The sequence below is a fragment of the Hyla sarda genome, chromosome 1, assembly GCF_029499605.1.
Source record: "Hyla sarda isolate aHylSar1 chromosome 1, aHylSar1.hap1, whole genome shotgun sequence".
In the NCBI taxonomy this organism is placed as follows: domain Eukaryota; kingdom Metazoa; phylum Chordata; class Amphibia; order Anura; family Hylidae; genus Hyla; species Hyla sarda.
In genome coordinates, this window is record NC_079189.1 from 550,055,117 (window position 1) to 550,070,338 (window position 15,222).

At 38.9% G+C, this 15,222-nt stretch overlaps 1 protein-coding gene and 1 long non-coding RNA gene across 3 annotated transcripts in view; one reads left to right on the plus strand and one right to left on the minus strand.

Moving 5' to 3' along the window:
- AP3B1 (adaptor related protein complex 3 subunit beta 1) overlaps positions 1 to 6,754 on the plus strand; it is a 228,561-nt gene extending 221,807 nt beyond the window's left edge. For both annotated transcript variants that reach the window (XM_056541614.1, XM_056541613.1), the window contains exon 27: positions 6,105 to 6,754. In XM_056541614.1, the coding sequence (XP_056397589.1) occupies positions 6,105 to 6,258 (154 nt within the window). In that variant the 3' untranslated portion in view covers positions 6,259 to 6,754. The remainder of the gene's footprint in view (positions 1 to 6,104) is intronic.
- Positions 6,755 to 12,071: 5,317 nt separating this feature from the next.
- LOC130311318 (uncharacterized) lies at positions 12,072 to 14,646 on the minus strand. Its single transcript, XR_008859730.1, has 3 exons — positions 14,584 to 14,646; positions 12,625 to 12,752; positions 12,072 to 12,297 (listed from the first exon to the last, which is right to left on the minus strand). It is a non-coding gene; the product is annotated as an uncharacterized LOC130311318 (long non-coding RNA).
- Between the last annotated feature and the right edge of the window lie 576 nt (positions 14,647 to 15,222).

Consider the following 15,222-nt stretch of genomic DNA (forward strand, 5'->3'; position numbering starts at 1 on the left):
TCCTCACGGTAAAGAAGGCGTGTCGCCCCTTGAGACTAAACTTTTTCTTCTCCAGACGGAGGGAGTGCCCCCTCGTCCTTTGGGGGGGTTTAACCTGGAACAGTTTTTCTCCATATTTTTTGTATGGGCCATTAATATACTTATATACGTTTATCATATCCCCCTTAAACGTCTCTTCTCAAGACTAAACAATTGTAACTCCTTTAATCGCTCCTCATAGCTAAGATGTTCCATGCCCCATATTAGTTTAGTCGCGCGTCTCTGCACCCTTTCCAACTCCGCAGTGTCCCTTTTATGGACAGGTGCCCAAAACTGAACAGCATATTCCAGGTGAGGCCGTACCAATGCTTTATAAAGGGGGAGTATTATGTCCCTGTCCCTCGAGTTCATGCCTCTTTTGATACATGACAATATCCTGCCGGCTTTGGAAGCAGCAGTCTGACATTGCATGCTATTCTGTAGTCTGTGATCTACAAGTACACCCAGATCCTTCTCTACCAGTGACTCTGCCAGTTTAATCCCCCCTAAGACATACGATGCATGCAGGTTATTAGTACCCAGATGCATAACTTTACATTTATCCACATTGAACCTCATTTGCCAAGTGGATGCCCAGACACTTAGTCTATCCAAGTCATCTTGTAACTTATGCACATCCTCTATAGACTGTACCGTGCTACAAAGCTTGGTGTCATCTGCAAAGATAGAAACAGAGCTGTTAATACCATCCTCTATATCATTGATAAATAAATAAAACAACAGCGGGCCCAGTACTGAACCTTGGGGTACACCACTAATAACCAGGGACCAATCAGAGTACGAATCATTGACCACCACTCTCTGGGTACAATCCATGAGCCAGTGTTCAATCCAGTTACAAACTAAAATTTCCAAACCCAAGGACCTTAACTTACCTGTCAGACGTCTATGAGGGACAGTATCAAATGCTTTAGCAAAATCCAGAAACACTATATCCACAGCCATTCCTCTGTCAAGGCTTCTACTCACCTCTTCATAAAAGCAAATTAGATTGGTTTGACAACTTCTATCCTTAGTAAACCCATGCTGGCTATCACTTATAATACAATTATCCCCTATGTATTCCTGTATGTAATCCCTTATAAGTCCTTCAAACAATTTACCCACAATGCACGTTAAACTTACCGGTCTATAGTTTCCTGGGGAAGACCTAGAGCCCTTCTTGAAGATTGGCACCACATTCGCCTTGCGCCAGTCCCTTGCACAATACCAGACACCAGTGAATCTCTAAATATCATGAACAGGGGTACAGATATTACTGAACTTACCTCTCTAAGAACTCTTGGGTGTAGTCCATCCGGTCCTGGGGATTTGCTTACATTTATATCACTTATTTTACCTTGTACCATCTCTACATTAAGCCAGTTCAGTACATTACATGATGTGTTACCAGCACTGACCTGGCCAATGTCAGCTCCTTCTTCCATAGTATATACAGAACTAAAGAACCCATTCAGTAGCTCTGCCTTCTCTTGATCGCCCGTGACAACCTCCCCATTATCATTATTAAGGGGTCCTACATGCTCTGTCCTTGGTTTTTTTGCATTTATATATCTAAAAAAATATTTAGGATTAGTTTTGCTTTCTTTGGCCACCTGTCTCTCATTTTGAATTTTTGCTGTTTTTATTACATTTTTACAGATTTTATTAAGCTCCTTGTACTGTGTAAATGTTGTAGCTGACCCATCAGATTTGTATTTTTTGAAGGCTATTTTTTTGTTGTTTATTGCTCTTTTAACCTCATTTGTCAGCCATGTAGGATTTAGTTTTAATCGTTTATATTTGTTCCCCTTTGGTATATATTTAGCTGTATAGTTATTTAGAGTTGATTTAAAGATGTCCCATTTACCTTCTGTATCAGTATTTGAGAACACCTCCCCCCAGTCTATGTCCTGTAGTGCATCCCTCAACCCAGGGAAGTTTGCCTTTTTAAAGTTATATGTTTTTGCCTTCCCCGCCTGTCTTTGTTTTCTACATTTTAAGTCAAAAGTAACTATATTGTGGTCGCTATTACCAAGGTTTTCCCGCACAGTTACATTACCAACCAGCTCTGCGTTGTTGGAAATGATCAGATCCAACAAGGCATCACTTCTTGTTGGGTCCTCCACAAACTGGCCCATAAAATTATCCTGCAATAAATTTAGGAATTGTCGCCCCTTTGTAGTTCTAGCAGCACTACATTCTAGTGATCGGTGGGGGTTACACCATTCATATCCATGTACTAGATACTAGCAGCACTACATTCTAGTGATCAGTGGGGGTTACAGCATTCATATCCCTGTACTAGATATTGGCAGCACATGAAAACATTTATGACATACTGTCAGCAACGCTGTACCCTACAGCCATTACCTGTAGTTTGGCTTTGGAATCAGTGACGGCGTTCTCTTTCCTCACAGTAGGGGTCAGCACTGCTATAACATCCGCATCTGACACTTTACAATACCTTGATACATGGAGATTTCCTAGAAATAAGCACATGTTCAGGGTGGATATTCTATTTTAGCAGTATGAACTCCTATAAATACAGTGTTAGAACCATCATAAAATTCTCCTGTATATTTCAGTACATTATATTTGCAGTCAAGACTGTCAGCTGTATAGGACTACATGCACTAAAGTCATTTTAGAAAACACGTGGTGAAAATGTTTTTTGTTTTTTCAAAATGTTTACACACAGATGAGTAAAGTTTATTTCTTTGAATTTTGAAGTCAAAATATCAGTTTATGTATTATAGAACTTTTTATGAATTCAAATATTTTACCTGCTTTATATGCCATAGGTAAATAAAATTTTTGACACTTTTAATTCAATAATGTTACTGAAAAATTATAAACCCCCCTTCTCTCTTTTCAATTTTTTATTAGATTTTTAACTTTACACTCATTTAATATTCCTTTTTTTTTCATTTATTTTTTTAATATTTTATCTTGCTACTGCTCGGTTTTATTACAGTGTATGTTTTCAGGTACGTTTGATAACTTTTGGCTAATTATTTTTATACTGCCAGGGCAGGGCAACGCTTCGCCTCATCGTCTTTCCTGCTAATAGGATTCTATCTGCTTCAGCAATCCGTAATTGGAGGTTTCATGTACGGAGACAAAGTTTTAGCAGTGTAGCTCATTGTCACCGCTACTGGCAGCGACACAAAAGAGAGGAAAAAGGAAACGAGAAGCGAGACGTAAACATAAAGAGGCATATTATTTATGTGCAAAAAAGTGATCATTATTACAATATAAACACATATTCAGTAGTATGTATATAATATAGTATCTTGTTTTTACATGCTTGCTTTGCGGAATTTTTTTTTTTATATCGGACTATACTTAAATTTGGACTATACTCTAAAATAGAATATTATATAATAATATTAAGGGGGAAAAAAAAAAAATATATATATATATCAAATTACAATTTTGATTTAATATAACTCCTCTAAATCTTGACCATGAAAAATGTTAAATGTCCTATCTAGTAAAAATAAATAAAAAAATAAATAAAAAACTTGGGAAGCATTTAATCTACAGAGCTAGTAACATTCCATTGTTATTGTGGGTTTGTGATCTTCAACCAGAGAACTAATTGTGATTAATGCTGTCACAACAGAGAGAGAATATATTCACTCTCTCCAGAGAGACAACACATTCGCGGATGATTTAGACCCCTCTAACAACACATGTTTAATTTATGCTTGGGACTCCATCCAAAACACCACAAAAATTTTCTGAAAAACAATAGATAGAACTTTTCTTGCTTTCCTGTCTTGTCAGCATTCTTAGCAGGCGTCTCATAGGTGCAGTAAGAACATAAGACTGTGATGAATAGTGCGGACACTCGTAAACATATAGCGCATAATTTTGCCTTTGTATATCATCTTGTCCTATACTTCTTTCAAGAATATAGCCCTTAAAGCAGTGTTTTCCCAACCAGGGGGCCTCCAGCTGTTGCAAAACTACAACTCCCTCCCAGACAAATCATGTGATTTGCAAGAAATGTTCAAAATAAAATCGAAAACAAGTAAAAAAAAATATGACTAAATATAAATGACTAAAAACAAATAAATAATAATATAAATAAATACAGCAGTAATAAATATGCATGTAACATATGTAAATAAAAGTGCATTAGGTATCAAGTAAGTGCTGTTATTTTGTATCGAGGACATCATTTTCCTAATTTTCTATCCACTCGCTTTTAGCCGTTGCCTCCAGTTGTAGTTTTGCAACAGCTGGAGGCACCCTGGTTGGGAAACACTGCATTAAAGTAATAAATATTTTCTTTCAAATCACATGATCTGTTTCAAAATGTAAGATAAAATATAGGAAAATAAGCATTTATATAAATGAATAAAAACAAACAAATAAAAATAAATACAGCGGTAATAAATATTTATGTATCAGATTTAAATAAAAGTGCATTAGATATCAAGTGCCGTTATTTTGTATCTAGGACATTATTTCTACATTTTATATTCATTCAATTTTCCATCGCCTCCATCTTTTGCAAAACTACAACTCACAGCATGCCCGGACAGCGAAAGGAATTGTAGTTTGCAACAGCTGGAGGCACCCAAGTTGGGAAACACTGCATTAAAGTAATACATTTTGAAACAGATCGTGTGATTTGCAAGAAAATATTTAAGAAAACCGATAAGAAAATAAATAATTTATATAAATAAATTAATATGAATGAATAAATGCAAATAAATCCATTTGAATATGTATAAATAAGTACAGCAGTAATATATATGTAACAGATATAAATAAAGTGCATTAAGTGCTGTTATTTTGCATCCAGGACAATATTTAGTAATTTTTGTATCCACTCCATTTTTGCCGTGAAGTTTAGAACGCACAAGTTATTCAATAAAAAATGTAAACCCGGTTAACATAGGATGTGAGAGGGGAATAAATATTGATGCAGATAAAGTAAGTACTAATTACATATAAACTGGTTAACAAGACTGAAATGACATGTTATGCTTCTCAAACTAGTGTAATGCGTTAAGAGGTTTTTGGCGCGGTAGAAAAATAAAGAAGAAATTACTTTTCATTTAAGGAGAATCTGTTTCCTGCTTAAGTGGCTAATATTTTAATTAAGTCTGGTGTGAAGTTTTTTTTTTTCTTTTCTCTGAGCATCTTTGATAAACTCTCTCTTTTATGTTAATGGTAATTGAACAGATCCCCGCAGACCGCAGCGTACACCGCGAAGGGCCCATGCTAATTGTCAGGCGGGAGAGACACTGACCAGTTGGTTTGCTATTGTGCAGCCGGTGCCGTGCTGCCAGTAGAGCAGTTTTATTATTTTTGTATTGTCAGCTGTTGTCAGGGCTAACCGTGCGCTATTGTGGCTGGAGATGTTTCACAAATTGAGGCAGATGGCTCCGATTGAGACACGTGTCATTCAGAAAGGGAAGAGGGGAAAGCCATCTAGAGTGGGGGGTCAGAGCGGGTCACGGACCTGCTCCCGTACTTGTTAGTGTTTTCTAAAGACCATGTGCAGCAACATCATTGTCCTCCAGTTAGCAGGAGAAAAAGAGGGGGGCTTTTAGTTTGCATAAGATATCTACCATCTAGGCTGCGACTTCTCTATTCTTGCCCATCGCTTGCTAGTGCCGGCGGAATGAATTAGCAGGATTGACAGAAGTCCTTTGTATCTGAGATGGCTTTTCAGTCAATTGAGGGACACAAAAGGACAGTTTTGCTTCTAATTATGGGTAATGAGGGAGATTTATGTGTTTTGGAATTTCTCTGCTGTTTTAAATTCTATCCTCTTTTTTTTATCACATACTGCCAGATAAGGTTTTTATTTGTGTGTGGTTGTTTTTTTTTTTTTTTTTACATCATTGTAATCAATATTATCACTAGTGTTCTTATCTCTTTTAACTTGGAAAATCGGTCAAGGCTTAAGAAAAATGCTTTTAATTCTGCTCAAAATGTATCCTACAACAATGCATATGGCTATATAATGAATACAGACTTATGATACTGTGTACAGAAGCTATGATGTGTATTCACTACCCTCTAATTCTCTCCCAAACCCCTCCCGCTTCTTTTTTTTGCAGATTTGCAGCAAAGACTGTGCACAGTGGGTCATTGATGCTGGTCACAGTGGAGCTGAAGGAAGGCTCTACAGCTCAGCTCATCATAAACACAGAGAAGACGGTGATTGGCTCAGTTCTGCTGCGGGAGCTGAAGCCTGTCCTGTCCCAGGGGTAACCAGCTTACATCTGGACTTCAGAATCTGGCACAAAACAAAAGTGCCTGGCATCCACTACTGCTGCCTTTCATTTATAATAATAGCCCTTCCATCTGGCAGTAGTGGGAAGAATACACTCTGGACAATCTTGTCTCCTGCTTCAGAATGCTCGTATCTATCATGTATGCAAGTCCTTGTGATAGTGGAGTTTGCTAATCAAAGATCATACATTTTACTGTCACTTATCCCTGCCATTTGTTACATTTTCTAGCAGTTATTGGAAAGCCTATGTTTTTTGTCTATAATACCCATCCATTGAACACTTTTGGTCTGGGTAAAACATTGTTACAGTGTGCCACTTGAGATATCTCCACGATACTAAAGTGGCCATGGCTGATTCTTTGACATTCATATGTATTTGGTAAAAATCATGGACTACACTGCCAAATTATTTTATACAGTTATGTCATTCCTACAATGTGAAATACATTGTTGAATAAATGTTACTGAATATGATGTCTCATGTTCATGTATGGATAAAAATGCTGCAAAACTTTTCAAGGGTTTGTCAGTAAGGACAATTTTAGTATGTGTTTTATCCATCCAGTTAGCTAATGGGTGACATTAAAGGGGATGTATTCAATTTTAAAATATGGCTGCTTTCTCATGTAGCTCTTCCCCATTCAAGTAAATGCCAATACCAGCCATACCGTATGGACAAGAGTGGCACAGTTTCTTTAAGAAAGCCGCCATGTTTCTTAATATTATACATATGCTTCAAGTCATATCATGCCTACAATACACAGTCATGGCCGTAAATGTTGGCACCCCTGATTTTTTTTCTACAAAATGAAGTATTTCTCACAGAAATGGACTGCAGTAACACGCTTTGCTATACACATGTTTATTCCATTTGTGTGTATTTGAACTAAACCAAAAAAGGGAAGGAAAAAAGCAAATTGGACATAATGTCACACCAATCTCCAAAAATGGGCTGGACAAAATTATTGCCATCCTTAACTTAATATTTGGTTGCACACCCTTTGGAAAGAATAACTGAAATCAGTCGCTTCCTATAACCATCAATAAGGTTCTTACACCTCTCAGCCGGAATGTTGGACCACTCATCCTTTGCAAACTGCTTTAGGTCTCTCTTACTGGAAGGGCACCTTTTCCCAACAGCAGGACAGCTTGAATATCTTTGGAACTTGTTAGGGGCTGCTTATCCACCATTTGGACTATCCTGCATTGACACCTTTCAATTTTTCTCTTCTGTCCACGCCCAGGGAGATTAGCTACAGTGTCATGGGTTGCAAACTTCTTGATAATGTTGTGCACTGTGGACAAAGGAATATCTAGATCTCTGGAGATGGACTTGCAACTTTGAGATTGTTGATATTTTTCCACAATTTTGGTTCTCAAGTCCTCAGACAGTTCTCTTCTCATCTTTCTGTTGTCCATGCTCAGTGTGACATACACAGACACACAATGCAAAGACTAAGTGAACTTCTCTCCTTTTTTATCTGCTTTCAGGTGTGATTTTTATGTTGTCCACACCTGTTACTTGCCCCAGGTGAGTTTAAAGGAGCATCACATGCTTGAAACAATCTTATTTATCCACAACTTTGAAAGGGTGACAATAATTTTGTCCAGACCATTTTTGGAGTTTGATGTGACATTATGTCCAATTAGCTTTTTTTCCTCCATTTTTTGGTTTAGTTCCAAAACACACAAAGAAAATAAACATGTGTATAGCAAAACATGTGTTACTGCAATCCTTTTCTGTGAGAAATACTTCATTTTCTAGAAAAATTTCAGGGGTGCCAACATTTACGGCCATGACTGTATAATTCAGGTAAGTGTGAAGGTCCACTTTCAAGAGCTTATTAATGGACTATGTAAATAGCTGCTCCTTTAAAGGGTTTTCCCAAGAAAGTTGGTAAATGCAAATGTTCACCACATACTTATATGTACAGGATGACAAATGTGCTGTTTTATGGTTAAATTACCTCCATCCCTGTCTTGATTTAATGGATTATGCCATAAATGTCCCATATGTGCTGATCTCACCCTATGTTAAAATAAAGTGTCCCCCGTAAAATAAAAAAGCCAGCTGTTTTACTCATTTTGCGTAAATCACATCAATTTTGATCTGTATCGCAATTTTGCCAAAAATTCAGGGCTAAAAACACAACCTGCAGCTCTATTTTGAATATTTTAATAAAAAGGCGGACACCGTGACGGAAACCCGGCAGACTTCTGGGGGTCTGTAGTGATGCCGCAGATGTATGGCAAGCCTGTCATTTTTGTTGTTTTTCTCCTATGATGGAGTAGAATAATCTCTTCCACCATGTTTTTGTGGGGTTATATTTCAAGGGGTACCCCAACAAGTACCTCCAGGGCATTGTCCCCCTCTGACCCCCCCCCCCCCCCCCCCGTGCCATTTTAATCCCATTCTGATCCCCCTGTGCTATTACATGATGTGTATGGGTGGAGCTTCCTGTAATGTCACACATATATAATTTATGCAAATTACCATGGATGGTATTTTTTATTATTTTTTTTAAAGAAAGGTGGCAACCCTAGCTGCTGCTGACTGTTCTAAAGAGGTGAGCCTGCGGCCGGGACTGACGGGGAACGCCGCTCAGGAGAACATCAGTGACGTCACAGGTCAGTCCCGACCGCTGCAGGAAAGAAGAAACCACGGACGGCCAGTTGAGTGTATCTGTAAGTGTATGTCTGTAGTGTGTCTGTGTGTGTGTGTGTGTAGTGTGTGTCTGTAAGTGTATCTGTCTGTAGTGTGCCTGTAAGTGTGTGTTTGTAGTATGTCTGTCGGTCTATATTTGTCTCTTGCGCCCTGTTTAACATTGAAACATTTTCACAATGCAGATTTTCGATTGCATTTGTGCTATTATTTTGTTATATTCTGCACGCTTTATTCATAAAATCATGAACAGCCAATTTTATGGACACATTGGAAAACCATAATGAATATAAAGATTATAAGGTATACATGTCTATAGCTGAACATGCTAATATAAAGTCATTGCTAGCGGAGCTGTATAAAAAAAACTTGTGTAGATGAAGAGTGGTGCAGTTGCCTGTCACAACCAATCAGATCGCTTCTTTCATTTTTCACAGGTCTCTTCAAAAGTGAAAAAAGCGCTGATTGGTTGCCATGGGCAACTGGGCAACTTTTCCTCTGCACAGGTTTTGATAAATCTCCCCTTTTCCCCACACAACTTATATATTAAAAATAAATAATAATTTGTGGAAAAAAAACCTTTTTTCCTTCACTTTAGCATTTTTTCATTTTAATGGAAATAGTTTTTTGCTAGTGTTTGGCAGTTTTTTACTGCTTTCAGAGTGGTATTTTTTACACCGAAAAAAGGATCAGAAGTGGTAAAATTGCCCAAAATTACATTAATGTTAAACTGTGTTGTGCCTTTCTTGGCATTTTTTTCCTCCCATAGAAGTTTATGGAAGAAAAAACGTTTCACGGGAAAAAAAAAGTTAATAGTTTCAGCAAGCTGCGATTTTAGAAAACTACCACTAGGCAAAAAACATCAAATTCTTATTTTCTATTGACTCTTAGAAAACATCTGACCACTGCATTTTTTGTGGAAATGTGGCAGTTTTTTGTAGAAAACCAGCCTTAGCATGCCACAAATGTATTGTGTGATGAATGTAGCACATTTAAAGACTGTCTAGTCCATGTGGGCACTAACACAGACACAGATACAACTGATAAATCTTCCCCATTGACTTGAATATATTGCTAAAGCAGGTATCTAGAGAAAGGCACTTTGCAGCATATTGTCCTTTCTATTAAAGGTGTTATCCAGGAGTAGAAAAACACAGCTACTTTTTTTCAAAAACATCTCCCTATCTGTCTCCAGGATGGGTGTGGTTCTGCAGCTCAGTTACATTGAAGTAAATGGAGCCAAGTTGTAAAACCACACACAACCTGGGGAAAGACAAAGTGCTGTTTTTAAAAGAAAGTAGCTGTGTTTTTATATTCCTGGATAACCCCTTTAATAATTACCCTTTACCAACAACTCTAACGTCTCACCATTGCGGCCCACCATACACACTGAACCATATTTTATGATTATTCTCAATTACTGTTCTGTCTATGAACCCTACCAATATAAGGTGCACCTTCATGTAGCATTAGTGGCCTTGACTAGTTCATGTTGCATGATGGTAGGGCTGGGCGGTATACCGTTCATACCGGATACCAACGTTTTTGTGCTGCACGATATGAATTTTAACTGCAATACCGGTTTGGCCCCTCCCCCTCGGGAAGGAATGGTCAGCCCACATCGGGGAACTAATCATATGTGACCCGTGAGCCCCCCCAATTAATTATCAGTCCAACGCTGCACTGCCCCCATCAGGGAACTACTCACATATGTCACCCGCAATCGCTGCCCTCCTTGTCCTCCTGTTTGTTGCGGCCGCCGGCGATGAGTCTATACCAGTAGTCTTCAACCTCCAGATGTTGCAAAACTACAACTCCCAGCATGCCCGGACAGCCGTTGGCTGTCTGGGCATGCTGGGAGTTGTAGTTTTGAAACATCTGGAGGACCGCAGGGTGAAGACCATTGCTCTATACTGTATCCCTATGCCCGTGCTGCAAAAGGTAAACAAAATAAAGTTTAACTCGCCTTCCCCGTCGGTCTGGACCAGTTTCCTAGGGAATGGAACATCAGAAAGCTGTCAGCCTATCACCGGCCGCAGCGATGTTCCGCCTTGACCGGTGATAGGTTGAGCGCACTGTCATGTAAGAAGCCGGCTTCTTTCATGACAGTGGGCTCAGCCTATCACCGGCCGAGGCGGAACATTGCTGCGGCCGGTGATAGGCTGACGGCTGTCTGACATTCACTTCCCCAATGTAAGGCCAATGTGGGAACATGCGTTAAAGTTCATTTTTGTTTACAGTAGAGTGTCAGCGCCGGTGGCCTGCAACAAACAGGAGCACGAGGAGAGCAGCGCTTGCAGGTGATGTCAGTAAGTACCCCAATGGGGGCAGTGCTGGGCTAATAAAATATATGGGAGGGGGAGGAATACCGTTATATACCGTGGAACCGCCATAAGTTACAAAAATACTGCGATACACATATTTGGCCTTACCACCCAGCCCTACATGATGGCACCTGGACTTGTGGTAAGTCCAGGTGCCATCTGCATGTAGTGCTAGGGTTAAAGTGCTTCCACAGGAACAAGAGTCATTATGGATGGATTTACTCCACGGTTTAGGAACTAAGGTCCTGAACGGAAGTTAATTTAAAAACATGGCGGCCTCAGCTGTGTGCGCAGGTTCATCCACATTATCATTTGCCCTGAAAAGGCTTCCAACAACAACAAAAAGTTATAGAACCTAGAGTTGTTGTTTTTTAGATAATTGAGCATAATTGTGGTTTATATGCAAAATCGTAATTAAGAGAAACTTGTTATTTGATGATTGAGATTCTAGAATGAATTGTTGTGTGGCGTCCTCCTCGGAGCTTCCATCGGGAGTTGCTTTCAGTGGAGTGCAGCTGCTCTGTTTGATTTACACTACTGCGGCTGTGGCTGGTCATAAATAAATCCTCTTATATAGTTGTTATGAACACCTGTTAGATCATCTGTCAGCAAAGCAATGTTCACATTTATCATGGCGCGGTGCTTATCCTCCTTCAATCCATTTCCTACTGACTCGGCCTATACCGCTGGCTTACTATTACCTCATCATAATTGCTCATTTCCACTCCGTGTTACAACTTGCAGATAAAAGATTTCACTACATGGCCAAATTTCATAAATAAAAGAGAAGCTCGGTGCAGTAAAAGTTTATTTTTGTCATCATTTGTCACACAGTTATTCTATAAATCAAATGGAATTGCACTCTTGCCAGTTCAGGCGTTACTGTCAGGCCAGACATGGAAATGGTCTCTTTCTTCTTTTTAGATGAGATGACATGGATTTCAGACAGAGTCGGCTTATGACTTTGTTTCACCCATCCTGTTTTATTAGCCCTTGAAAAGGCAGAAAAAAAATCCTGCAGGGACTATGATCTAAAAGTAGGAAAAGATAAAACAGAGAGGCTTCAAACTTTATTGTGTGTAAAAGGGAAAAAAAAACTGACAAAAAAATGTCCATCTTTTATATAAATTGGAGCAAACACCTTTTATTTTAAAAGGAATCTGTCAGCTGCAATTTATATTCCAAACTGCTGACACTGTTAGATGCTGTTAGGGCAAGGAGATATGGTACCATTCATATATCTATCTATTTTTCTATAACATACATAAAAAAAATTTTTATTTTTCCATCCCTGCCTATGTTTCTTTGATAAGCCTAGCCATGTTTACAAATCTCACACTTGAGCGCAATTTATATACCCAGCACAGGGACCACAGCTTGAAACAGGGCTCGGCTTCCAACTGACTGTCACTCAAGCAGGACATGAATGGGAGGCGGAGTAAGGAGATGTTTCTGCCCTCAGCACTTCAGGGGCTTGCAGTCTCGCCTGAGAATTGAAATAAAGCATTTTTTTATGTCAATGTCATGCAAGCAAGAGACAGATATATAACAGATACAAGTGTTTTATCGCCGCCTGTCAGTAGTTTAGTGTAAATTGCAATGGACTCCCTATCAAGGGGTTATGCACCCTAACCCTGTTCATCTTGCATCACCATACCATTTGTAGTGCTGGTGCAAGGCACTAAAGTGCTATAACGGGGTACTCCGATGGAAAACTTTTTTTTTTTTTTTTTTTTTATCAACTGGTGCCAGAAAGTTAAACAGATTTGTAAATTACTTCTATTAAAAATTCTTAATCCTTTCAGTACTTTTTAGCGGCTGTATACTACAGAGGAAATTCTTTTCTTTTTTAATTTCTTTTTTTCACAACCACAGTGCTCTTTGCTGACACCTCTGTCCATTTTAGGAACTGTCCAGAGCAGCATATGTTTGCTATGGGGATTTTCTCCTGCTCTGGACAGTTCCTGACATGGACAGGTGTGTCAGCAGAGAGCACTGTGGTCGTGACAGAAAAGAAATCAAAAAGAAAATAATTTCCTCTGTAGTATACAGCAGCTAATAAGTACTGGAAGGATTACGAATTTTTAATAGAAGTAATTTACAAATCTATGAATAAAAGGGGGGGGGAAGCACTTTCATCGAATCTGGTCTTTTATGTGCTTATGGATGAAAGCATATGTGGATTATGTATAATATACAAGATCCACATATGCTTTCATCCATGAGCACATAAAAGACCAGATTCGAGGAAAGTGCTTCCCCCCCCTTTTATTCATACAATTGTTTTTCAGGCCCCATAGGGTACCCGACCTTACACGTTAGTACTCACCTGGCACAATAGAGATTTCAACCTGCTTTTGTGGTTAGAGCTACCTCCCCTTTTGTATTAATTTACAAATCTGTCTAACTGTCTGGCATCAGTTGATTTAAAAAACTAAAGTTTTCCACTGGAGTACCACTTTAAGTGTACCTGTAGTTAGCAAAAACCTTTTATATAATGTACATATCATTATAGGTATATTTGTAATGTACGATGGTTAAATAAAGTGTATATTTCTGGGTGAAAGAATGCTGTTCCTGCAGCTATTACCTAGGTCAGTGGTACTCAACCTGGGGTACATGTACCCCCAGGGGTACTTGAAAATAAAAAAATCAGTAATGGCAGCCTCAGCCACTGGTTACTGGTCTGTACCACCAAAGAAATGGTAGGCTGACATCACAGCACCAAGGAGCGGAGCAGGAGGACAGCAAAGGGGAAGCATGGGCACTGGGCAGCAAAGGGAAAGCATGAGCACCATCAGCTTTGTTGCTCCACTGCCCCTGCTGACCGGGGACCTACTGCTTTGAGCCATAGCAATAGGTCCCGAGACCAGTGGAGCACCAAAGCAGGAGGGTATGGTGGCCTATGATATATGGGGCAGTTTGGGGGCCTACAGCTATACTTGGGGGCACAGTGGACCCCTGACATAAGATTAAGATTTTTTTAATAGAAGTAATTTACAAATCTGTTTTTAACTTTCTGGCACCAGTTGATTTAAAAAAAATAAAATAAAAAGTATTCCACGGGAGTACCCCTACACAAAGAAACCTCCAAACTACTCAGGGACTTGGCAGGCGCAGATCAGGAGATAGCGGTACCGCTAGTGAAGCAGTGTAGAACCCATAGGTACGATCAATAGCAATTTATTAAAGAACAAGGCGTTTCAACGCCAGAGCAGGCGTCTTCCTCAGGTTCATATGCACAATGAAAAGGTAACAGGAATATATAGAACAACCATCGTATCACAATATTAAAACAATAAAAATAATTAGCTCACGTCACGCCATGAAGACCGCGAACTCCAAAGGAAGGGAAGGGAAGTAAACCACATGTCAGAGGGCGAGACGGAAGTCAATGGAGATGACAAAAACACAGGTGAGACATAGAAGCAAACATATCATGAAAGCATGAAAAGTATAAAAAACAGAGCAACATATATATATATATATATATATATATATATATATATATATATCAGTACCAGCATGTAAAAAATTGTATAAATAACCCAATATATGAAGATATTGCCTATGCCGTATTTTCAATGGTTTCATTCAAACCATCACGATATAAACATATTAACTTATAGATCCAATATGATTCTTTATTAATTAGTCTACGGAACCGATCCCTCATATCTATTGGTATGATGTCGATTACAATTAATTTTAAAAGCTCTGGATTGTTTGCATAATACTGTGCAAAATGTCGCGATACGCTGTGCAATTGAAAGCCCCTTCGGATATTAAACCGATGGGTGTTAATGCAGGACCGCACCGTCTGAACGGTGCGGCCCACATACTGTAAACCACAGGGCCATTCTAATAAATACACCACGTATGTGGATTCACAGTTACAGTTTTCTTTAAACAAAAATGATTCTTTTGTAATATTAGACTGAAAGGAACTGCAATTG